Here is a 25,446-nt window from a genome sequence, read left to right as displayed (position 1 = left end):
ACCAGTAAATAACATGGTTTGAAGATACAAAGTACATCCTTTTTCAACATTATTTTAATTATTCTAATTATGTTCTTTCTTAATGAAGCTCATAATTATTTTCCTCTTCTGATTTTTAACTGTTGCTACATTATTCAGATATTTTACTGAATAATACTGAGAAACTACTTTATATAACCGCTAAAAATACTTCCCTCGTATGTCAGAATTCAATTTTACTTGAGCATTTAAAAGAAGTCAAGAAAACAGATGTTTTAGAACCCTGTTTAGGCTATGAATCGTAGTGTTACATTTTAAATTACAATAAGCATCCTCTTAAGACAGTGCTAATTAAGACTACTGTAATTAATACCAAGAAGCCTTTCTGTTGACCGGTTTATAAATTGTCAGTTCCTTTTTGAAATGTAGAACATCCTACATCTTCGAAATAAAAAGCTAAGCTAACAAATGAGTTCCTGCCTAATTGCCAAACACTGATTTGTATGAAGCGGTTGAGGTTACAAAGAAATTGGGAATTCTCAGCCCGGTTTCCCTGCTGATGAGTACGAACTGTCTGTGTAGCTCTCCCAGAGGTGTCAGAGGAATCTCTATAGTGTCACACAAGGGTTCTTAGCTCAAAGTAAACACACTTTCCACAAACTCAGCTGCTTAATCTGTTTGCAGGTTGAATTATAAGATGGGGGTGGATGACTCCGGGTGCTGGGAAGACGCACAGAGCATTTCCACAGTTTCTTGGTAAAAAGGGCATGCTATTGTCATCAAAAGACTTCACCCAATTGTTTAATTTTGCTATAGGCTCAGTGGTCTGATCTTAGCAATAATGAAAACTAACCTGACCAAAATTTTCCCAAGTAGTTGAGCATGTTAAATTGTGTAAATTCTTTTCGCTATAGCAGTGCATCACCACCACTTTAATTCAGGTTGTGGCTGCACTTCTACTCTAGCCACCCTGGTTACACAGGATTAAACAAGACTGTTTCACTAAAAAAACACAAAACCAAAAACCAACCTTCACTTAAATATTTATGGTTAGTAAATATTTAGAAATAAAATGAAATGAAATAACAACTTTAAACAATGTACAGAAAGGTTTAGCCAATATTCTCTTTAACATGCTGTAATTATTTTTCGTAGGTTTATTTTTATCAAGCGTGCATCTGCTGAAGTTTCAAATATATCTAAGTGTTCAGAATAAAGATTTGAATGATTCTCGAACAACCACTGGATGTTTTTAAAAGATGACTGAGAATATGTATTTTCATATATATACCTATCTTATTTTATGTAGTTACAAATAAATTAACAATATAAAAACATAATTTCTTTATTTTTTTAATAGGAGAACTCAGCATGTGTTTTGTTAAACAGGAAGAACTCTTGTTAGGTCCTTGCAATATATTATACGCCAATTTCTGGCTACTCTGGAAATATGCTGCAGATGTTAAAGTTGAAGACAAATATGGACAGACAGAAAAATTTGCATCAGTTCAGCACCGACCACCTTGGAAGGGTGAGAGAAGGGTATTTTGCAGCTGATGAATGTAATGTAGAGATGAGAGGTGCCAGACTGTGAAGAGGCTCTGCCTACATGTTCGCCTATGTCCCTGCAATCAGACTTTCAAAGGCTTATGTGCCAGTAGTAACAAACATGACAATATGGACTTCAGTAGAGATGAACTTCAGGTTTTGGAGTTCAGTAACCTTTTAACAGGGAATCTTATGATGGGAAAGAGAATACAATCTCTGTTCACCGACTCAGAGACTTCCTGTTGATTTCAGTGAGATTTTGAAGCCACCCCTAAACAACCCCATCAGCATGTACTGTGGCATGAAACCTGCCAGATGCATAACAGACCAAAAATGAGAACTTTAATATTCTACCATGCAATTATAAAGGCAAATACTCTGTTGCCATAGGATTGCCACGGGTAAAAAGACAGTGAAAACCATTCATAGGAGACGGAAACACTTCCTCTGTGCCTTGCACATGTAGAAAGCAGTTTCCATAACAGCAATGACAGGCACACTGACTTGCATAATACTATAAAACTGTTAAAATGATCGGCTTCACACCGAGTAGGTAACGAGCTGAACGGCTGACAGAGAAGGAATAATTTTAGAGGACCTTTTCTGAGTACTGCCGCACTTTCAGTCATAGACAAAATACCAGAAGAAACAATGTTTCATTTGGTTTCCAACCGCAATTTTTCTTGAAAGAAGGCAAGTGACTTACTTCTGAACTTTTTCATTGGCCTCCCGTGAAGCCTCCAGGGCTTTCTGGAGCTTCAGCTCTGTGTCCTTTTGCTCTGACCGAGCTTGCTGCAGCTGAGCTGCCAGATCTTCAATCTGGCGATAGGTAAGGGTCACAACATCCCCCCTGCCTTGCAGCCCACCTTCAGAAGTACCGAAAGTACAGTTAAGCTGGTCCTTCAGACTCATTCCTTCAGACAAAGATTTGTATAGGCTGGGAAAACAAAATCATACACATTACTAAGTTTCAGTCTAAGGCTGAGCTGCAAGAATACTACACTCAGTTGAATTAATATTTTTAATATTATCATATATGGATCCACATGCACTAATACCAAAACAAGTTTTATCTCAAAAGTGACAGGTAACAAAAAGAACATCCTGTTGCCACGAGGCTCTTCTAGAAGTATGTAACAACTATCAGAATTTTAAGAAGTCAAAAACCTACCCAATATAAACTTAAAAGGCAGTATTTTTCAGCTGTAGCATCTTCCTGATCACCTTTGAGCTGCAGCAAAAAGTTGTTAGTGTGATTTACATGAAGTTGAATTAATCGGTGTAAGTTACTGACGTGTTATTAACTCGTGTTGCACAGGGCTCTTTTAGCAAGCAGAGTCACCAGCTACAGGGGGTTTATTGCAATACTGCAGATTTTTCAATATAATGAAAGGAATAAAAAGGCTACAATGCAAAAATTAAAATCATTAAATCAGCAGGATTACTTAGAAATATGAATGATTTGCACATGCTAACCAATTCTGAAGATCTTTGGTAAGTATTTTTGTGAGAGGAAACTTAAAATATTTCTTGATGCTAGTTTAAATAAGCTACTAACACCTGTACTAGCGTATACTGTGTCTTAAATAGCCTCTCTGCAGTAGACAGAGATAGGTAACCTTTCAGCATCAGGGTTTTATCACAGGATATTTTAATATCTATAATGTCCTCACCATAATTTCTTGCAAGGTCCTTTCTGAATGACTGTTTTGGCTTCACTCAGGCAAAAAGTAGACATGTTTACCATCTATTTCACACTGAAGTGCCATGAATGTATATTCAACCCATTCAGTTTTATACATGATTTTGAGGTACATTCATAGAGATACCAAATCATAGAGCACAAAAATAATACTCTTTCATTGTACAAAGCAGAATACAGTACTACATGCTTTGTATTTGCGTGCCAGAAAGTTCTGGACAAATCAAAGGGAGATCAGAAATTAAAAATGAAATTGAATAGGGTCTTAAGGCTAAAAGAAATAAATACGCCTGGATCAGCTAACAATAGCTATGGAAAATAAGCAAAAAGAAGGATATTAGACAGACAGGTTACCTATAAATAATGAGAAGAAAGTGAAAAAAGGAGAATAAAGAAGAAGATGGTGCATCAGGTAAAAAATTCTCAACGAAGCCTGTTTGCTGTGGAATTATTTCCCAAGGAATCAGTAGGTAGCCAGCTGCTTGAGTTATTAAGGTGCAATGGTAGAAATCACATTAATAGCTGATTACTAGGGGAGGAGCCTGCACCAGCAAGCTCTCCATGGAATTAGCAACAATTGCTTCCCATCTCTTCATAGCCATAATTCATTGGTGAATTTTACACCAGTGGAAAATGACACTGGCAGTAGAAGAAATTCATGGAAGACATTTATAACAAAAGTGATGGCAACAGGATATCATGATGAGCAGTGTTTTTAGATACATAATTGAAGTAATTTCAAAACAACTTCATGAATATCAGAAGCTCTTGCTGTATTGATGAATCTGACTCGAGACGATCCCTCTGACTGATGACCAGGAAAATATCAAACATTATTTCAGTGTGGATTTCTAGTAGCAGTGCACACTGATTACAATATTCAAGACACAGTCTGCATGACAGCTGCTAGTATGCAATAGCATATTTTCTTCCTTTCCAGTTTATTAAGGTGTTTGTATGGAAAACACCCTTCATTCCGACAGCCCATAGAGGAAAATCATATACAAACTAAAATATAATATACATGAACAAGCAAAATGTGGATGAACTAATAGAAATCCAGAAGCTAAAAGGTCAGAGTGTTGATATGTCATTACGCCTACTACCTGAGGTTGTCTGAAAATGATGTGAAGAACCTTTTCAATTAAATGAAGACATACTGAAAATATAAATATTTATAAAGGGACATTAAAATCCCTAGAACAGACTCATTAAAAATAAAATTACTTTAACAGTTGCACATAAAATTTACTGACTGAAGTTCCACTATGGTCAAGCATTGATCACCATGGAAAAACACAAAGGTATGCAAATAATGCTGAAAGCAGGTTACCGAAAATACCACTGCTGCCCGCTTCTTAAACACCTGGCACAAGATTAAAGAAAAAAAAAACCAGATCAGAAGCTCAACTGTTCAGTGAATATATGAGTCCCTGGTTAAAAAAAAAAAGAGGATAGCCTAAATATTCTAACTTGTTCACACCAGCTGAGGGCTTTTTTTCCAGAACATATGAAAAATATAGGCATTTATTTAGATTCTAAAAATACTGGCCCTGTGTGGCTACAACTGGGCTCCTCAAAGACTGGCCATGAACAATACACTAGCAATACACTATTACATGTTTTAACTCATAATGATTGCATCAGAGTGATCAATAGATTCTGATATGTCTATATTTTGTAGCCAGTGTGATTCCTCCAGATAAAGGCACTGTGGCTGATAGATCTTTTAAACTTTTTTTTTTCCAAAAGCATGCAATTGCCAGATTTCCATCAATATGTGCTTTGCTAAAATACTTTCATTTAGTCCCTTTTGATACTTACTAATTTGAAATTCCTTCATTAAAGTCCCGAAGATTATTTCTGCAAAGAATATTGATGCTATAAATCAAAAACAAATGGGAGTTCTAGGGCTGAAGAATGGGTCACAGAAGCATTCAAACAGTTCCTTGATTTAAGTAATTCACATGTTATTTATAGTAAGCCTTTTGCTTTACTATGGCAGCACGGCCTCTTTCTTGCTCCAGCTTGGATCTGAGAGCTTCAAGGGCCCACCTTAACTGTGTCCAGGCAGAAGAAAAAGTGACATGTGATGATGTCACTTATGCAGCTCCTGCAGAGAGCAAGAGGTTTCCTCATCCCCCAAAGTCAAGAGTAGCTTCAAGCTTGCTAAAAAATTTCACCAGTTGTAACTGCTCCCGGAGGGACTTGACTTTGGCTGAAAATCAACTGTATGAAGTGCTGCTCTTATAACACTTCTCTCGTTGCCAGGCATACTTTTGCTGCAAGGTGGGAAATGATTTTCCACCTGAAGCAATTACTGAACAACATAGAGAAACCTTCCACCTAAAGGAAGAAAAAAACCCCAGCAAAAACCAAACATTCCCTATCCGTCCCCTCCCTCCTCCCCCACCCCAGTGATAAACATATCCAATGTTCCCAAAGGCATGTAGGTCTGACCTTGGTTTTCACCACAAATGTTTCTGACACTCAAGTTCTGGAGACCTCTCAGACCTCAGCCTGCACTCAGGATGGCTTTGAAGAGGGTCCCTTCATAGCGCTGAGTGCACTCAAGGGCCAGGCAGCACTGATACCTTGAAAATACTACCTCAAAGGTGCTCTTAGGAAACACCGCAATAAGACAATATTAAAAAAAAAGCCCATAACACCTAGAAGGACTTTGACATTTTGCTGTAAAGTGGAGGATATAAAATGGTCAAGTTTGCATTACATGTGAGTCAGGAGCCTGACAGCTGGTAGACTGGTAACTAGATGGCATTGCCCTACCATAGACAAATATTTTACTAGCCTTCCTTCATCTCCAATTACACGAGCTAAGAGGACTGTGTTTTCTCTTCAGTACAACCACCCAAACATCTCTCACCAATTTAACCGAAGGTAGCAGCTGTGTTAGACTCTGTGGTGCACAGGCCGCAGACCATGTTTTAACAGTAGCACGTCACGCATAACGCAGAGTATGTTCTTTGCACTGTCACAGTCCATCACAGAGTGTCGCGCTCTCGTGTGTGGTGTACCCACGCATTCTTAGCCTAGGATGAGCTCAGGCATCCTCTTTATTTTATATTCTCTCACCAAACCCAACGATAAGCACTTGTTGAACAGAGCCCACCACTGATCTTCTTCTCTGTGGTGGTTGGTGATATAACCTCAGGATTTTACAGGATAACATGTTGACAGATTGGCACTGATCATGCACGTCCATACCATCCAAACTCAATTACATGTGAATATGGATCCACAGTGAGCAGTAGGTTGAGTTTCAGCCTTCTCTCCTGAAACGATCTAGAGAAACCTGCGACCTGTAAAAGGGTCCAAACAGTCTGGACACTAGATGATTCAAGCACAGGTTCATTATCTACAGTGAAAGCTTGAACTGACTATCATCCATCTTAGAACTTCCACATTTCAACAAATACAAATTAAAGGCCACTAGCAAACACATTTTTCCTCCTTGGGCCTCAGTCTCTTCATCTTTAAAAAAGAGCAATCACAATACTACCTTTGCAAGGTGCTCTGAGATTCACTACTGAAAAGAGACCCATCACTGTTGAAAGAGCTAAATTAGATGCAGCACAGTCTGAATTTAGGACAAAACTAAACCCAGACGGTCTTCTGATGAAGCCAAGCAGCAAACATTTTCTTTTGAGCCTCATTTTCACTCTCCAGGACCATTGCAGTGCCCACACCGTTCCCCTGTGACTAGCTTGGGAGAGGTAGTAAGGACATGGGGCATGTGATTTAATCATCTGAGTCTTTCTTGAAGTTGAAGGACTGCTGAGACATGCTCTCAACAAGAAATAATCGGAAACCATACCTCCATTACAAACCCTTCATTTACGGAATTGCACAGTAATCAAATGTCTCCAGTTCACTTCATGCAGCCACTGGGCAAATTGCTCAGATAGCACAGCCTCACGTGATAGCGATACGCACGCGACAGGCAGCATCACCTATCATTCCTCACATTCACCACACCATCAAATGGTTCAGGACCCCCACAAAAATAGTTTCTGGATTAATAATGTTTGGTTGAAACAGAGCCAAACATACATGATACTGATGAGTAGAAGGAGACGTTTTTGAGATTTTTCAGCTGTGGTACTATCCTCTTCAGCTAGATCCACAGAGCCACAGTTAATAGCTTGTAGCTAAGAAATGCACCTGAATTTCCTGAGCACATGACGCACCTAGAGCTGGGGTCTCTGTTATCTCTAACTGATTAATTAGAGCCTGGAAGATGGTAACTTAGCATTAGCTTTTTTCACACATACATCAACTCTCAGATATAGTGCACCTGAGTTTACAGAAGAGACTACTGTAGATTTTATGCTTTAATCCTGAATATTACTTGATACGTGTTAACATTAATTACACATCTTCACGGTTCCACAGTGTACCTGTGTTAATTGCAAGACACACATTCACAGGCTCTCAAATTTCTTCCATAAATTAGAGGACTGTGTTTTCAATACAACAGCAACTATTGTGGATATTTTTCACAGTTTTACTAGACTACATGCTATTCCTAGAACCAAGCTTGCCGTAAAATATTCCTGTCATGTTTTGACAGGGAATTGGCTGTATTAGCATATTCTAGCCTAAGCATTCACAGAGTGCAACTATCCAGCCCTGAAGGCTTGCTTCTAACTAAGTAAAATTAATCTGAAATTTAAAAAATAATTTTATTTTGTACGGTGTTTACTTTATCATACTAGAAGTTACAAGAAAGAATTTTGCTATCTTGTATCTGTTCTTTATTGCCAATTCATACGCTTTGGCCATTCTTAAATATTTGCCAATGGCTTTAGTTAACAAAATAACTTTAACTTAGTATTTGTAATACTGTAGTTATTCCCTACAGTAACAGATTGTTTAGGTAACACTGCAAATACAGAGGGAACCTTATCTATTAATCGAAGACAGAACTGGCATCAAGTCATCAAGAGTAACCTCAGTATTTGAATATAAAGGATGTTTAAGACGGTGCCAGCAACTCCACGTTTTACCGTGTATCACAAAACTCCAGCCACTTTCCCCGGGAAGCGGGCGCATCGTAGCAGGGGCAGAGCAGATCCTGGCTCAGCTGCGGGCAGCAGGCAGGGAGGAGGGGCACAGCCGGCTCAAAGACAAGAGGTATTTTCACCTTCCCAGTCCCCGGGCTGAACTGGCAGCCCCTGCGCCTCTCTGCTGGCTGCTGGAGGCCACTCGGTTGACATGGATCACTGAAGGGGTGTGTACGTGGGTGGTGTAGAGCCAGCGACTCTGGCTTCGGGCCAGCAGGGAAATTGCCTATGTCAGGGATTTGCAGAAACACAAACTCAGTGGAAAAGAGATGGAGGATCTTGTCCTAAAGGTCATAGCGGTTTATTTTTTATACTTCGAGTATGTTTTTGACAACATCAGTTTTAAGAACAGTGCACCTTTTTCCTCAAAGTTAAACTTAATTAAGAAAGCAGTAACTCTGGTTGTGCGCTAAAATAATAGAGCTGCTGGTATACCAACTAAACCAGGTAGAAAATAGATGCAGCATGTATTACTTTTTTCCTTTTTTTGATGATGCTTGCCAAGAGCTTCATTCTGAACACCGTCTCTTACATGGAAACCAGGGTATTATGGCATAAATGAACATCAGGCCTTCTGAGCAGGTGTTTCAGGATCAGCTCCTACAGCTCCACACATCTACCTACCAATCTGATCTGGACTGCAACCCCTTCAGCTCCCATGGACCTGACAATACACAGCAAATTGCTGGCTTGAACCTTTACTCTCCAAAATGCCAACCACGGAAATCTTTCCTGATGACGAAGAATGTGCACATTCAAGGGTCAGGCATTTCTGCTAGGAGACTTAAATGATGTCTCCTGTCACCGTAGTTTGAATTTAGATTTGCCTGCATAACTAACAAAATCTAATAGAGATTTCTTTGCTGGAAATTATGCATGAAGTTAAGGCTAATTTGGTTCGTGCCTTTAGTTTTCTTTGCAGCTTCTCACTGGTAAGGATAATGGCTTCTGAATTCCATTTAACGTGAGTGGCCTACACACAAACAGTTTTATTTGAAATGAACAAAATCCTTCTGCAAAAAATAGTAATACTAGTGAATCACCTCTTGTATTAGATAAACTGCAACAATTCAGATGAAACAAATAAGAATCCTGACCCTGAAAGCCGAAACAGTCAGTGAAGCCTCCGCTCAGTGCAAAGGCGTACTTCATATACACATCCATATATACATCTGTATAAAATAAATCTGGTAGTACTGATATATATCATAATGCAGGCATCAGAATCACCTGAAAACAAGCTCAATGTAATGACTATGTGCTGTTGACTTTTATTTTTGTCTCCAGGGAATAGTGTTTACTTTGCTTTAAAATTTATATGAGTCATTTTGTTATGTGCCTTTTTTTAATTAGTCTGAAGGAAACAGTCATTTGAGAAAGAGAGCGGAAATCAATTCTGATTCGATACTGATAGCTACTGTGCGATGTAAACTGTGTGTTCTTTCTAATTAAATGTAAACATGTGCAGTTCTAAAGTCCAGCAGTGATGACAACAACTACTAGAAAGGATTGCTTAAGCACTGGTCAACTGATTCTTGTGAACCTTTTGTTCATACCGTAGGTGAGCTTGTGCAATCTGTCGCAGGGTGAACGCCAGTTGTAACTGACTTTATTTTAGGTCATCTTCAGAGAAAAGACTTGACAAGAATGTGGAGTGCTCTGTAATACCTCCAGTTACCCATTAACTATGTCCTTCTGATAGCTAATCAATAGCATTGCATGGAGCCAAACACACTGCACTGAACTGCCCCTCTTCCAAAAGCCAAGTCTTGGTAAATATTTAATGGCAGTAAAGGTGTTTTGACTCTTATCAATCTGATATGTTAAAGAACTCTTGAAAGAAACTTTATCTTGCTTCTCTCTGCATAAATAATTTGTTCAGTTACAATTTTAGTCTTATGCAAAAGCACTTAATTTAATGATCTAATGCTTTTAAATCAAGGCTTTGGACAGAGAAAATGTAGTTTCAATCCACATGTCACAAAATAAAGAAAAATCAAAGTTTATTTCCTTGATAAAATGCCAACTAGAAATATACATCAAGGAACCCAGCCCTTTATACTGTCGTAGTAAATACTGCGCCAGACTCGCTCAAAACCTGTTATACAAGTGCACATTTGAGATTTTCTTACAAGGCTTCAGTTTCTGTAAAATTCTTAGCTCTCACTCACATCAAGATGGCGTAGGATTTTTAGCCTTTTTTCACCACGGACAAAAACAACTCTAAAATAGTCATGCTAAGATCCAGAGGCTTTTTGTTCCCGTACAGCAAATATTCCCATCTTCAAGTGGGTATATTCTCAGCTAATGAGTTTTATTAAGCATTTTTCAATTTTCTAGTTTTCTGTGCAAAGCAGCTTGCCTAGATCACTAAACAGAGAAACACTTTTATCCTGAGCCTTTAACATCTAGTGTGTGTACCCCTCTGCTACAGCCAGGTAGGATCCGAACGTCTCCTTAGAGACTTAGATAGGCTTATTCCATGCCTCTGTGCTAATGTCACAGGACGGAGGATGGAGGAGTCTCCTGACCTCCTCCCCCAGCACAGTATTCCAGCCTTCTCTGCATGATCCAACTTCAGTATGAGCCTAAGTATTTTGAAGAAACTGATTCAGCAGTGGATCCAAGCTTTTTCTTGGAAAATAATCTGGGAATTAAACATTGATAGTGTTTCAGTTTCCAAAACGTGAATCACCATAAATGTTTTCTCAGAAGTATAAGCATTTTTTTCCCCAGTGTTTAAATGGCCTCTTTAGTGCTCTTGATGCCATTCAATAGATTTCAAAAATAAAGATCACAGGAATAATTCCCAAACACTGGCATAGATAAACTGAACAGCCTGGAGTTTTCAAATCACAAGTAATTGGCTCTGATGAAAACAGTATTAATTAAAATCATAAAGGCATATAAATCAATCAAGCAGTAAAGCGCATGGCACCATTCAGGAGTGACCAGCTGAAGAAAGCCTGTTACTAATAACCTCAGAAAATATCTTGTACGTAATACAATGTTATCTTTATAAATCAGACATGATCGTGAATTTTATGGCTGTCCTGATTTGCTATTGTGATCGCTTGGCTTAACGCCCCCACTGAACCAGAAAAGCAAGAGACGAAGCTGTCTTGGACCCTGGGCTGGAAGCCAGCCCTGCCTTCCAGCATGGCCAGGAACATCCAGCTGAGTAGATGGAAGAGAAGAGTCTCTCCAGGAGAAGGCAATTAAAAGAAATACAAAGAATGGAAACGTGTTTCAAAGACGGAATAACCAAATACATATGGAATTTGAGAGAGGGATGATCTCATGGATGAGCTGAGTAGCGCTAAAGCTAGAAACCCTCAGTGTGACAGACCTGGGAGGGGAATTCACATGGGGCTCTGCCCTCTTGTCATTCCTTTCTTGCTGAATGATTCAGCTGGTTAAAAATCTTCGAATGACTTTTAAAAAAAATTTAAAATATACCATGTTTTTTAATTTAAGGGTACTTCCCCCCTGCCCCAGGAAAATAAAACAGAGAGTATTTGAACAGTTTTGTCTGATTTTTCCCAAAGGTGTTACTGAAAAATATTAAGCAACTCTGACCAAAGGCAAACAAGGTGTCCTGTACTCCAGCACATGCCCAGCTGTGGTCACCAATGTGCCAAGAAGTGAGGTACACGGACGAACTCTAGGTGAGTGTGCCTAGCACATGGTTTCCCCACCTTCTTGGTATTGTCCACAGCAACATGTGCCACTCTGAAATGGCAGGTGAGTCACTAGGACTGCATGTGCTGCAGTCTGGAAACCTTCCTCCAGACTGGTACAGACGCCCATAACGTCTACTTTAAAGCTATCATGGCTTCTCCCATACAAAAATGCAGTTGGTTTGGGGATTGCTATGCAGATATACACTTAGCAAGTCACCTCCTGAAAGCCACGTAAATGACACAATGGCAACGTATCGCTACTCAGTAAGCCATGTCTTACCTAGCTGCTGCTGCCAAACCTTTATTCATACAAATCATACAGCTCCTTGGACAGTTAAGCGCTATGAAACAAGGCAGTTAAAATGACGGCTTAAATGATAAAGGGAACGCCTGGGAAATTTAATATAGGGGAAGTCTGCTTCCCTATTGTACCAATGCTTACTGAAGCAACTGGGCAGACTTGTCTGGGCCATTCTCCTTAATGCGAAACAAGGACGCATGCTGGGGGAATGATTTAGTGGATTGGGGATCAGAGCTCTTCTATTTCACGTCTTCTGCGTGGTACTGAGCAAGTCACAACATGCAAACCTCAGCCTGCCATGCTGAAACTGGGAGTAAAGTGCCTTTCCCTTGCTTTTTGTCTTCCTTAAATTCTAAGCTTTGGGGGCCCAGGATTGCTTCTTATTACCTACGTGTTCTGTATCTGGAAATCTGAGGCCCCGATCTTGGTTCAAGTCTTAGTGCAAATTATTATTCATGGGAAGATACAAAAGAGCTAATTAACAGTATGTGTGTTGGCAATGCACATCAGCCTGGTTAACCTCAGCAGATAGATCCGGGTTTGGGACCTTTATGGAAAAAACACAACAGTTTCTCAGGAGGAGGCAGTTTCTACCTCCCCATTGCAGGTTCAGCCACCATTGCCACCGTGGGGCGCAGGCAGCGATAGCAGCCTCCTGTGCTTTGTCGAGCTGCTGTGAGCCCAAGATCCCTGTTACCTGAGAAGATGTTTTTGGCTTCCTCCCAGGCAAAAGGGGCCATCAGCTGGATACAGCCCACCGACTGGAAGCCGAATCACATAACTCGCATACCTCTTGAGAAGTGAGAGATTAGACTGGCGGCTGCTGGAGAAGAATCAGTGAAGAGAGAGCTCCAAAGTGTAGGGGTTGGAAAGTGGCTGAAAACGGATGCTGAATTGATTTCTGTATCCTAAAGCTTTTAAATCAGCTTCTCTCACCTCTCTCTTCGTTTACACTCATGAGTTTTGACCATTGGGCTACTGAAATCAAATCTATAAAAGAATAATATCGTTGTGCACTTTAATTTAGCCTGAGTGAAGAGGAAAACAACAGTTTTAACTTCATGAAGCAGGAGTTCACAAGAAAAACTGCAGCTTTTTCTTTTTACCAGCATACCATTTCTCCATAACCAGCAGGTAAAAGTGAAATACTGTAGCAGGAAATGTATTGGTTGCACTGAACCAAAGAATTAATTATTTTCTCAGGACCTGACAAGGAAACTGAATGAGTATAAAAGCTCTTGTGAAATCTAGCCAACACTGAATTCAACACTGTTCAATTCCTTATTTATTTTTTGAACAGGACAAGATAATTATTAGTATGAATACTGCCTACTGTGCTTATACACATTCAACCGATATTATACTCTACTCTGAGAGAAGCAGTAACATTGCTTAAGAGGGAGAACTAAATTCCTACACAAGTAGAATTCCTAAATTCTACTGTCACAACTGTAGAAGTATAATACTATATGACTCTTTTGGTAAGGAAGAAGAGCTAAATAGAAGAATAAGTATTTCTGTATCTGTACCAAAGACCTTGGGATGGAAGTCTAGCCTCTGTATTATTCCCTTTTACAGAATATGACTGAAACAAACAGAATATGATGTTAGATGAGCCTGGGTAACATTAAGATCCTGCATAGCTCAGAAGCAAAAGAAAAAATAAATCAGATAATGTGAACCTTGTTACCCATCCATCTTCCCACTCCTTTGGGTGAGTGACAAATTCACAGCACTTCTCCTTCCTCTTTGGTGAAAGCTCCTCCCAGTTCAATCTTCTCTAATGACAGCGAAAGTCATTAGCGCATTTCCTGCTGAGGACCAGGAGAAAGCCTAGTAAAGAGTGCCTTGAATTCATTTGTATCAAGAAGCTAAAGGCTGTGGCCATCAGTAGGTGCTTACACCGTTCTGAGTGTCTAGTACAACTAAATACTTCCTGGAAATCCTGCTTCCTCCTGATCTCTGGGAATGGAACACCAGAAGAGAAAGAATGCAAGAAAATATTGCTTTATGCATCCAAAAATAGGGGCAAGAAGATAAAGTTCCTTCAAGAGTAAAAAGAAACAATAAATAATCTAGATATTTGAAATTTTGACCTTAAACTTGCTTACCTCAATGACCATGGAATAGGTATGACACAAATCCTTCAGGGCAAATTTTGAATGTGATGCACAGAGTTTTTACCTTAATGAGATATGTAAGATCAGAACCTATGATTCAAGCCTATGATATGCCCCTAAGTTATTTTTTCATGGACAGTGGGTGAGCGGATGTCATTCCTCTGTTTAATCAGGAGTTAAAGCGTGTACAGTAATTCCTTATTTTCACAATATTCCTTCTGACAAAGATAACAACCATAAGAATGGTTCCCAGCTGGCTAAACCTGACATACAGGTTTTGTTAATAAAAAAATGCATGACTTAATTAATGAAACGGATCTATTAAGACTGTCCCCCAATCTACCACAGTGGCCCCACCTACAGCTGAACTTCACATGACCTATCTTATGCAAAAAGAATTGTAATAACTTGCACTGGAAGCTGTTATAGAGGAAAGGTTGCTATGAAGAAAAAAATATGACTCAGAAATTTATACAATGCCCCTAGAGGAGAGAGCTTAGTATTTTCACTTTTACTCAATGTTTTCTTTTACAGTGAATAATTGAAACGATTTTGCTAAACTGTGTAAAATTATTTCATCAAGAGTAATTACGTTTGATCTATTAGCACCTGATACTATCTATTGTCTAAATTGCTTGCATTCAATCCATGAGTAATGTCAACAGTATTAACGTCCATTATGGAAGCATTAGTTGAGTAAAAATCATTTTTAAGTGTTTGACATTCTTGTAACCTTCCTCCAGCATAATGTCCAAAAGAAGTATCATTATACCAGCATCATCTTGGATTTTTTTTAAAGGCATGTCTTTACTTAAGTCTGCAAACTCAGGGTCTTTAAACTCGCAAACAATTTACCTGTTTTGTTCTGGCAAGCATAAATTTGTAGCAATCTACTCATTTTACATTCTTCTCTGTTCCTGTCTAGCTGTCCCACACTAAATGGCTATCCAAATTCACCTCCATCAACTTTGGCAGGCTCAACACCTCCTTCGTTAAACCAGTTTTTTCCCCCTCAGTCATGAAGAGCTGCACTGTTACTAACAGAACGAAGGAACTCTGCAACATTTCTATAACAAAGTTATACATATATTAATTGGTTTTACCAAAACCGCCCTCCCAAACCTGAACTAATACAACTGGACTCACCTACCTGGAAAGCAGATACTTTTTTTCTCTCTTGCAGCCTCATCCTTATTTGAAAGGTTTCCAAATTCTTGCTGCCTTTTAGCAGAGAAAATATTATGAACTGTTTGAGATTACATTCTCACTCAAAGCGATGAATGCCACAGTCTTCTCTAGAATAAAAAGCTACTTTCTCTCCTTGGAATAGTAACTTTACAGTAATTTAGAGGAAGCGGGAGAAACAGTTGGTCATTAAACATTAAATGTATTAATAGGGCACTCACAGTGTATGGTTTGTCTGGAAAAGGCAGTTCTGTACTTGCATTTCAGAAGGACTGCTGCAATACAATAGCTACTGTGATAAACTTAGGTTTAGCCCACTTAACATTTAGCAGAATCTAATAACGAAAACTTAAATCGATGTATTTTCCAAAAAAATGCATGAGTAGCACTATTCATATCTTACAGCTAGGGGAATCGAGAGGCAAAGAAAAAACATTCCAAAAGAGGCCCTTCATTTCCATTCACCAAATGGAGACCTTTAGGACTTGGTGTTTACAAGTTTCAGGGACTTGCAACTCCAGATGAAAACAATGACAAGTCAGAATATTCAAAGCAGGAGCCCCCCAAGCACTTCAGCAGCATGTAAAAATCATCCACTTCTCCAGACTCATGTCACTCTTGAAGTCCTGCTCGGTTCTCTGGAAACCTCAGACCTGAGTATATGGGTGGAGCATTCGGCAGCATTTTCTCGTTACATGGCATTGTTGGAAATGGAGCTTCTGCAGAGCTCAGAAAAATGATCCAAAAAAGAAGTGACACAGGCTATGTAGGATACTGGCTTGTTTAATAAAAGGGTTTACGTGATTCCCTGGAGTAGAGGAAAAGTGGTTAATATGAAGTCTGGTACCTTAGGAGATATATAGAGAGACATAATTCCTAAGGAGAGAAACTCTGTTTGCTCCCAAGACACTGTGAATCTGTTCTTTATAGTTTCCTTTCCTAGTGCTAATTCTTCATGATCTATGGAGCCTTAAAATCATAACACTTTGATGAAAGTTTTGTGGACCTCCTTACCCTGAAGTTCTGACTCATTTAGGTGATTAGGTCAATTTTAGGAGGCAGAACAGTAATAGAGATAAAGTAACGGACCACTTCAGAACACACTTAAAGCAATGGGAGAACTCTCAAGTCCAAGATAAATATATCTGTTCATACAGAACTCCAGAAATGGAGACACTAAGAGAAACAGGCATGTTCACTACATCCTGAGCTTTTAGTGTAGACCTTTGCCTTGTGTGGCCTGCTCTGGGGAAAATGAGGTCTTAGTTTTGTCTGAGGAAAAAAATTAGTTCACAGGAATTTGAAAAACAGAGGTTAAAAACCTATGCTTGGAGCTATATGCCTAGAGCTAGGGAGAATGTGACCCAGTTCAGAAGTCATTTGTAAGAGCAGAGTAGATGACAGGATTGTTTAGATGGACAGCTTTTGGTGGACAAAAAGCTTTGGGACACACAAACCAGATATTTTACAACAAATTAAAACAAAAATCAGCTCGCCAAAATAATCAGAACCCAGAATCTGATGTACATTTTTCGAAAGACAGTAACATCTTGCCTATGTTTATGATGAATAAAATTCACTGGCTGTTCAAGCTGAAGCACAGGCAAACCTTCAGAGGGAGACTATGGGAAAGAGACACGGAGTATGACATTCTCCGAGTAACTATGGTGTGGGAGGGGGAAGAACTTCAGTTGCCGGCCCCAAGTCCTGACAAAAGGAATGCAAGAGCTGTTCCCAAGGTGAAAGAAGACAGGCTGAACAATTTGGCTAATGGGATCACATTGAGCTAATGGGATCACCATGACTTGCTTTGCTTCTGCTGGTGTATGTCAAAAATCTGATGTGTTTTAAAATACATTCTCTTTTAGACAGCAGTGGGCTAAATCTTGAGGCATTTTTGAGAGAATTTACATATCTTCAGATTTTGAGACTTGTGTGGAAAGAGTCTATGGGGCAAGAACACTTCAAGTTCAGAAGTTTACAAATTATGAGAGCAGTTTCTCCTCTGTCAGAGAAAGAAAGAAAAGAAACAGAAGGCTTGGATCTTATTAAACAGACATTTATTGCTGCTGCCCTCACATAGACATGCAGAGGTTACAGACACTTCACATTTGCACAAGCCCCCAGTTGCTATCTCTCACAAGCTGAGTGTAGACAAGAGAATAAACCCAACTGCGCTGTAGCACCAAACTCTACTATGGCACGTTCATATTTGGCAAGCACTGACAACACTCGGGAACGCTGCCAGTAATATTACTGATTTCTAGAAGCTCTGGAAAACTTGCTTAATGATCTTGGTTATGGTACCCTGAAAGTATTCTACAGATGTTCCTGGGTCAACCCATTTGGATTTAAAAATAAAATAGAACAGATCAAAATGATCAAGCTTTGGTGCCTATAGTTAAACTATGCTCCAGTGAGCGACTGGCTTTCCAAAGGGGCACTTGCAGATCCCTTCCCAGCTCCCTAAGTGCAAACTCAGGTGCCTAAACTTACGTACCCAAGACTGAAAATTTTGGCCACAGTTTAACAGGCAGATCTGCTGGTAGGCCTCCTCTAACCAGATTTTTTTTCTTAAAGCCTCATATTATTGGACAGATACTGGCCCAAGTCCAATCTGCAACTGCAAATCCAAAGAAACAGCTCAGAGCAAACCAGCAGCCTTATTAGCTTTTAAAGATTTCATTTTCAAGAACTCAAGACTCTTTATTGACTAATGAAAGGTTGGGTCCCCAAGCCCACAGACTGATGTTGCTTGGAACATATTTTAATCATTTTGGAGTGCTAGCAGCCATCTGTCTAAAGAGCTTTGATCGCATAAATGCACTCTGAACTGTAGCTTCTTCTGACTCCAAACCCTTTCCAAAAGCCAAAGGGAACCCACAGGCATGGCAACTTTGAGACAATTCAAGGCCTTGCGATGTGATAAGGCTGCTTTTATTATTTAGCACATCATTAGGCTTAATGACACCACAGATAACAGATACACTAAAAAGATACCATTGTCATCCCCTATCTTGTAACAGTAATATCCAACTGTGACTTCACTTTGTTTCTACCCAACACTTCTTACTTACTATGTTATTTTAAAAGAATAGATAAATGAAATAAAAGGAATTTTTTTTCCTGCTGTAAGCACCAGAAATACTAACAAAATAAATACATAACAAATAAATAATAGAAAAGACAAATGAGCACTCTGTTTTTTCACTACTTTCCTACTTTGTTTTTTTAAAAAAAAGATACAGAAGACAAGAAAACAAATTCCAAATAAACTACTGTATTTATAGTTTAGGCTATTGGCTTTTGGGCAGATACTGTTTGCACGTACGAGTCTAGTTTGGCCAGCATTGAATACAAATTTACATTGAACAGAGAGAAATCCCTTGCAGTTACAGCTTTTATAATGTTAACATTTATGAACAAATTTTACACAATTGCCATAATCATTTCCTACTCTAACTCTTAAAACAACTGGGGAATCTCAAAGCTTATTTTGTGGTGATCAGTGTTTTCGTCCTGCTGTCTACTGAATGGTACAGACACATGCTATTAACCCTGACAGCTTGGAAGCAACAACAATGTCGAGCATGAAGAAAAAATATTTAAATTATCAGAGCCAAGAAATTTCTCTCAAAAATGAAAGCAGCAGCCTTAAGAAAGTGGCAAAAACTGCATAAAAATAGCTCTCTGGGTGACAGGAGACATACAATGATGGATTCTGCGTGGCAGACCATGACTTTATTTGCTCCAGTCGTCAGCAACCTTAGTGGGTTCAACCCTGAGACTACAGGACTTGCAGGTTTCTCTTCCTTCTGAGATCTGATTCTTCGCCCTTTTACTCATTCAGGACACTAATCACCAGTCACCAGAAGAAAATTTTACTATCACAGACTGCAATATTGTATTTTTCAATTCAGGAGCCTTCATACTAAGGATGGCTAGCTAGCAGTGTGAAGAAGGTGAAAGAAAGAAAGAAACACAGCACTTCTGTGTTGCTCATGAAAACATTTGTGGGTGGCCATGCTCTAATCTGTATCACTGATACAGCACAGATTAAGAGAAAAGAAGACAAAAACAAAACATGAAGTGGCTCAGGTAGGGGAAGAGCTTCTTTAAACTCACTTTGCTGTCAAAGAAAATGTACCACTGATGATTCACTCAGCATAACTCCCTCCCTCTCCTTCTGTGGCTTTTCCTTCCAAACTCACAGCCAGAAAAGCTTCTCTGCTAGTGAGACAGCAGCTCCGTACCGCTGCTTATGTGCTTTCTTGGTGGTGTTATGAAAAAAACGCAAATGCTCTGTACTGGCTCTCCTTCCTGTCACGACCATATGAACTGCAGCTTATAAAAGCAAACTATTACTAATATGTTACATTTTACTCATATATTTGAGAGGCTCAGAATTGTGCAAATCCCAGCAGGCCCACTTCTTCACTGGAAAACTATGGCTGAAGCTTCCAAGTCGGTCCCTACCCTCTCTGAAAATGACAGCCTTCACACCTATGCTGGAAGAATTACCCGTACCAGAGGAGTAACACATCATTACGCAGTGCTGGACACAACGTTAAAAACCTTCAGCTTCCAAAACACAAGCCCTCTATCACATTAGTTAGAAAAGCAGCTTGTGGACGGAATATAAAAATGGAAATTTTCCAGTAAAAGGCATCAGCATGACACGCATGTAGCAATTTAATAAAAGCTCTAACTTAAAAAAGCAACTGAATAAAGAAAATAAATACCTTACTCTCGGCTTCTCTCTTTGTAAACACAACAGGTGGGTAGCCTTCTGGTTTGTGTTCTGCGACAGGCAGAGGACTTCTCCCGCCACCTGAATTCCTAGATACTTCCTAACAAAAGTTTTCCATTGACTTCACTGCGAGCAGGGTTAAGCTCAAAGTAAGAAAAGCAATGTTATGTCTAGCACTGGCTGAAAATTGCTCATGTGGAAAGTCTTCTCACCAAACAAGTATTTTTTTTTATTGGGAGATGTAAATTCCAACACAAAAAATATTTTGGCTTCCTGTGGCAAATTTCTAAGTGAAAATTTTCCTTTCACCTTGACAGTTCAACTTGAAATGCTATTTTGTTTCAGTTCTTCAGCTGAAGGGAACCGAACTGAAACACACCAAAATGAACATTTTTTTTTATTATTGACATTTTAACATAAAAACATGTCCTGTGAAAAATCAACAAAAACCAAATGGCATTTAAAGTCCTCCTGACAACGTTATTACTTTATTTCTAAATATCATATTCATAACAAAAGAAATTCCCTTTCATGCAATATTTATAGGGCAAGCCAAATTCTTTTTTTGCAGTTTTAGATTTTCTTTCAAACTTCTCATGGGAAAATTTGTCTTTCAAACAGCTCTTATTACACACAGTTTTCCTATATTTCTTTAACTTGCTCTAGAGAGGACTGCTTCTTATCCTGTATCTGTTTTCCTTCACTCGTTTTAAAGTAGGAGTACCTGCATTTTCATAGTCATAGATCTCTAACGGTGTTAAGGAAAATGGTAGAACTTCTTATTCAGTTTATACAAATAAAGCCGCCGAAGCAGAGTTTAGTGATGTGATTAATCTATTTTCATCCAGCATTTCAATGGCAGAATCAGAGTATGTAGCCTCTGGTCACATACCCTTTCTACCAGGTAACAGATTTCATAATCCTGCATATGCTCTTTATAGATTTTCCAATGTTTCTTTTGAGTATCCTGTATAATAGATATTAACTCTACTGATCTCAGCGTTCTAATTTTTACAAGTATTTCTACAAGACTAGAATACTTTGTATTACTAATCTACTCCAACCTATCAGTAGAAGTCAGTCGGTTGTTCGCAGGTAGTTCTTCCAGAGACTTTAAACCTTCCTTCCAATAACTCCATTTTATTAGGCTTTAACAAATTTGAAAAACAGTTCCTAGAAACCTCTAGCTATGTACTTATTCCAAAAAGCACAGAACAAAATTACACTTCCTAGACTTTTCAGCTCCCTGAGAAGCCAAGGAAGTCATAACAGAAAACCACAGAGAGCGGAGGTAAAAGAGAAGGGGAAAGAATCAGCCAGGTGAAGGACAGCTGCTAAGAGAAAGCTAGCAGGGCCGTGTATACAGGGTCGTGAGACCATATCAGCATCTGATGGCAAGGAATTCCTTTCCGTCAAGCAAATCCCTGCTCTTACAGAAGAGCAGAAACTCATCTGAAAAGGTCCATCGCAGCAAAAACGACAAGGTAAGTGTTGTTTTAGTTCACGTTACCCCACGACAACAAATAGGTAGGGAAGAAGTCTGCTCATGTCTGATGAAATACAGTATAAGGAGTTGAGGAGTGCTTCTAGCTTTAATGTGCTTGGCACAACAAGTGACTGGTTGGTCCTCAACTAATTTTAAAAACTTGAGAAGCAGTAGCACAATGAGCACAGTACACAGTACAAATTAAAACTGCATCACAGAGCGTGTTGGGTACTTAGGTCCATATTCACGCTGCCCATGTTCCTCCTCAGACCTGCTGCTTAGTGTTTCCTATTAGCAAGGCACCTCTAAAGGCCAAGAGTCAGCCCCTGGAAACATTAGGCACAAAGATTTCATAAAATGTAAGTCAGACCAATCCATGCCTGAGTCAACAGCAGCACAAGGCAATTTGAGTGTACTACATTCACCTCCGTGCTGGTTGCAGGGGTGGCGTGGGGTGGCTTGTTATTCCATCAGGCGGCTGGGATCTCTGACAGTTCTGTGCTTCCTCTCCCTCGAAGTTTTTATAAATCGCTAAAGCTGAGTAGGAAATTGTTTTTCCATGCTACAATTTTTTTCCCAGTGAGATGGGAAAATTTTCAAAATCATGTCAGGGCAAAAAAAGAAACATTCAAAAGTGGTTTTTGTGTGTGTCTCTAAATGAATGAGATACGGAGGAAGCTCGGAGACCACGCTGATGGCTAATATTCCGTTGGGAGGCAAAAAAAAGACATCTCCCACCCCCCTTAACAGGTTCAGATACTGCTTTACCTTTTCATTGCCTGCCAAGCAGGCACTATAAACACCAAGCCTATGGTATACACTGGAGTCTCTCTCTACCATCCCTCTTCTGTGTAAATGGTCAAATATTAATTGGAGATGCAAGTCTGGTCTGCCACACTCCCAAGAAAGTTCCCTATCCACTGATAGGATCCAGTCTCTCTGACTTTATTATTGCTAGAAAGTAGAGAAAATGCAGAAGGAAAGACAATAATCAATTCCAAGCCAGAGAACAAGAAGTCTGGGAATGGGGCAGGGGGAAGAGGATAACAAATCCAATAAAGGATGAAATACATAAGGATAACAAGGATAACAAGGTAGGGCTCTGCCTCCACTGCTCACCTGCACCAAGACACTGTGAAATACAGCTGTCTCAGTAGACCAGTAAAACTTCTTGCAGCTGCTTTGCCAAAGCAGAGCAGCTTACTGATCTGGTTTCCCCCCTTCAGCTGTCTGATCCAGTTCATGAAACAGCCCCCAAACCCTGGGCTTTTATCTCCTCTAACACTAACAAGAGCTGTGATCGCACAAGCAATAAGGAGACAAAGGGAAAGAAGACAGAGGGGCTTACCAGTGGGAAAATGCTTATGGGACTACAGAGTGAGAAAAACCCACCAACATAAAATCCCAATTCTTTTGGGGCTGCAGCACCCCACCGGAAAGTGGCACGATAACAGAGGAGAATCTTGAACCCGCAGATGCTAAATCCCAGGTCCAAATTACCAGGGTGTTGGCTCCCCTCACCCCCACAAATGGACTAAAATTCACTCAAACCTCCATGGGTTGCTCTGAGAAGGTGTGCTTTTAACCAATCTGATTTAAAAGACAATTAACACACACACACACACCCCCATCCGATTTTTGACTAATTTCAGCACTCAGTTCAATAAAGAAACAGGAAGAAAGCATGCATGTTAAAAAAAAAAACCAAACCAAACAACAAACAAGGGCTAAATCTCCATTCCTTGCACACCCAAATCTCCCACAGAAATCAGTGGGACTTTATATGTAGAGAATAAACTAAGAAATATAGTTTGGATCGTACCTGAGTTTTTTTATAATAGTGGAAGACAAACAAAAACCTTAGTGTTCCCTTACAGAGCCATTGTTTTCCATATGTTGGGCTGTATTGAAATGCAGTGGGTTAGGCTCCTTCACAAGAAGATCTTCACACTGTCTCCCACTGTATAATATATATTATATATACAATGTATATAAAGCTCCTTCACACTGTCTCCCACTGTATAATAGATGCAAGCTCCTCATCTCTTTTATATCAAAGAGAATCTCTCCTCTGCTTGGAAGCGGGAAATTTAATTAGCTCAAGATTTATGTTTGATGTCAGGTGTCTGGAACTCTTGGATAAAATAGAAGTCACTGCTGCAAGGACAGAGAATACTTAAAACACAACTACCGTCTTCTCCCTGATCTCCCCAAAATCGTTCTGCAAAACAAACAGTAGGTTTACAGTGATATCCTTATCCAGTCATTCTTCTTAATGACTGTAATTATACCATGTTACGTCTAAAGCAACAAATACTGAAACAACGACAGCAACTGCCAGAATAGCAGCGATCAGACAGGATGAAAAGAGCAGGAAAATGAGTCAACGGCCATAACTGAAAAAGTGAGATAAAAAACCAGCCATGAAAAGACCAGTTCTCTGAGGTAAACTGCAGGGGCAGGTGCTCAAGGTATCCTGCTATTGCTTTAGAGGAAGGACTGAGATCACCACTCTGCACTAGTGGCTGCAGCCTCACTCATCCCACTGTAAATGGGTTCCAGTTCCTTTGGACTGGGAAGCTGGATGTTAGAGCAGCCCAATCTTCTGCTACACATCATGTCCCCCCAAGAGAAGTCTGGACTGGAGAAATCTCCGAAAAAGACTGAGAGATGGCAGAACAAACATGAAATGTTTGAGCAGGGGTCAGTCAGAGAACAGGAGACTGAATAGGTAGGCAGTGGTATTCTGACTTGCTACTGCAGTGGCTGTGAACCACATAGAATACAAGAAGAGGATGAATATTGACATGTTAGGTAGAATAATTTATAGCTTTTAATAGCCCTTAAAACTGGAATGAGAGGAACAGTCTAACAGCAAGAATTACACCATTATATATCCATGCACAGAATCCATGGAGCATGGTTGAAATGGTACCATCCGAGTATTATATTCCATAATGTCGGCCATGAAACTATAGAATGGAAGTAAATTAAACATGCACCACTGTATTCAGAGCTTGAATAGAAAACAGCCTTTTTTTTCCAGGACTGCAAATAATGCCTTGCAAAGCATCTTTTTTCATCTCTCTCTCTCTCCTGTTATAGGGTGATGTAGTTCTGTAATTAAAATGAAAATTGAGTTTGTCCCTGTGCTTATAAGTCTTTAATTTGAGGAAATAATAAAAACCTCTTGGTTCTCTTCTCTTTCATGTCTATCAATTTCAATCTTTAAAAAGATGAACCTCCATGTCATATTACAAGAGACTTTGTGGGAAAAATATATGGACATCCATAAAACCAACTGTTATTTAGACCGTTTGCTCGTGTCACTTAAACATGAATTCCAATTTAATTGAAGCATCAGGAGCATTAGAAGCTTTTAGATTAAAATTTTATTACACTTCTTCAACAGTTTATAACTTTTTAGAAGTGATACAACTGGTTAGAGAGCAACAAAACTGCAGTTCTGATGGAGAAGCTACCAATATTGACTGAACGTCTGATTCTAAAAATATTTATTTCAGGTCACAGTATTTACTATTACAAGGGGTTTCACAGAAGATGCTTTTCTATTTCATTATTGAAAACTGTCACATAACTGTAAAATA

At 39.3% G+C, this 25,446-nt stretch overlaps 1 protein-coding gene across 3 annotated transcripts in view; it reads right to left on the bottom strand.

Moving 5' to 3' along the window:
* The window catches only part of MIPOL1 (mirror-image polydactyly 1), a 203,110-nt gene that overhangs the window by 23,218 nt on the left and 154,446 nt on the right, over positions 1-25,446 (bottom strand). For all 3 annotated transcript variants that reach the window (XM_076345061.1, XM_076345060.1, XM_076345062.1), the window contains exon 12: positions 2,234-2,464. In XM_076345061.1, the coding sequence (XP_076201176.1) occupies positions 2,234-2,464 (231 nt within the window). The remainder of the gene's footprint in view (positions 1-2,233; positions 2,465-25,446) is intronic.

Source organism: Aptenodytes patagonicus, chromosome 7, assembly GCF_965638725.1.
Source record: "Aptenodytes patagonicus chromosome 7, bAptPat1.pri.cur, whole genome shotgun sequence".
Classification (NCBI taxonomy): Eukaryota; Metazoa; Chordata; class Aves; order Sphenisciformes; family Spheniscidae; genus Aptenodytes; species Aptenodytes patagonicus.
Note: the sequence above shows the minus strand (reverse complement) of the source record. Positions and strands in the feature narration are given on the sequence as shown.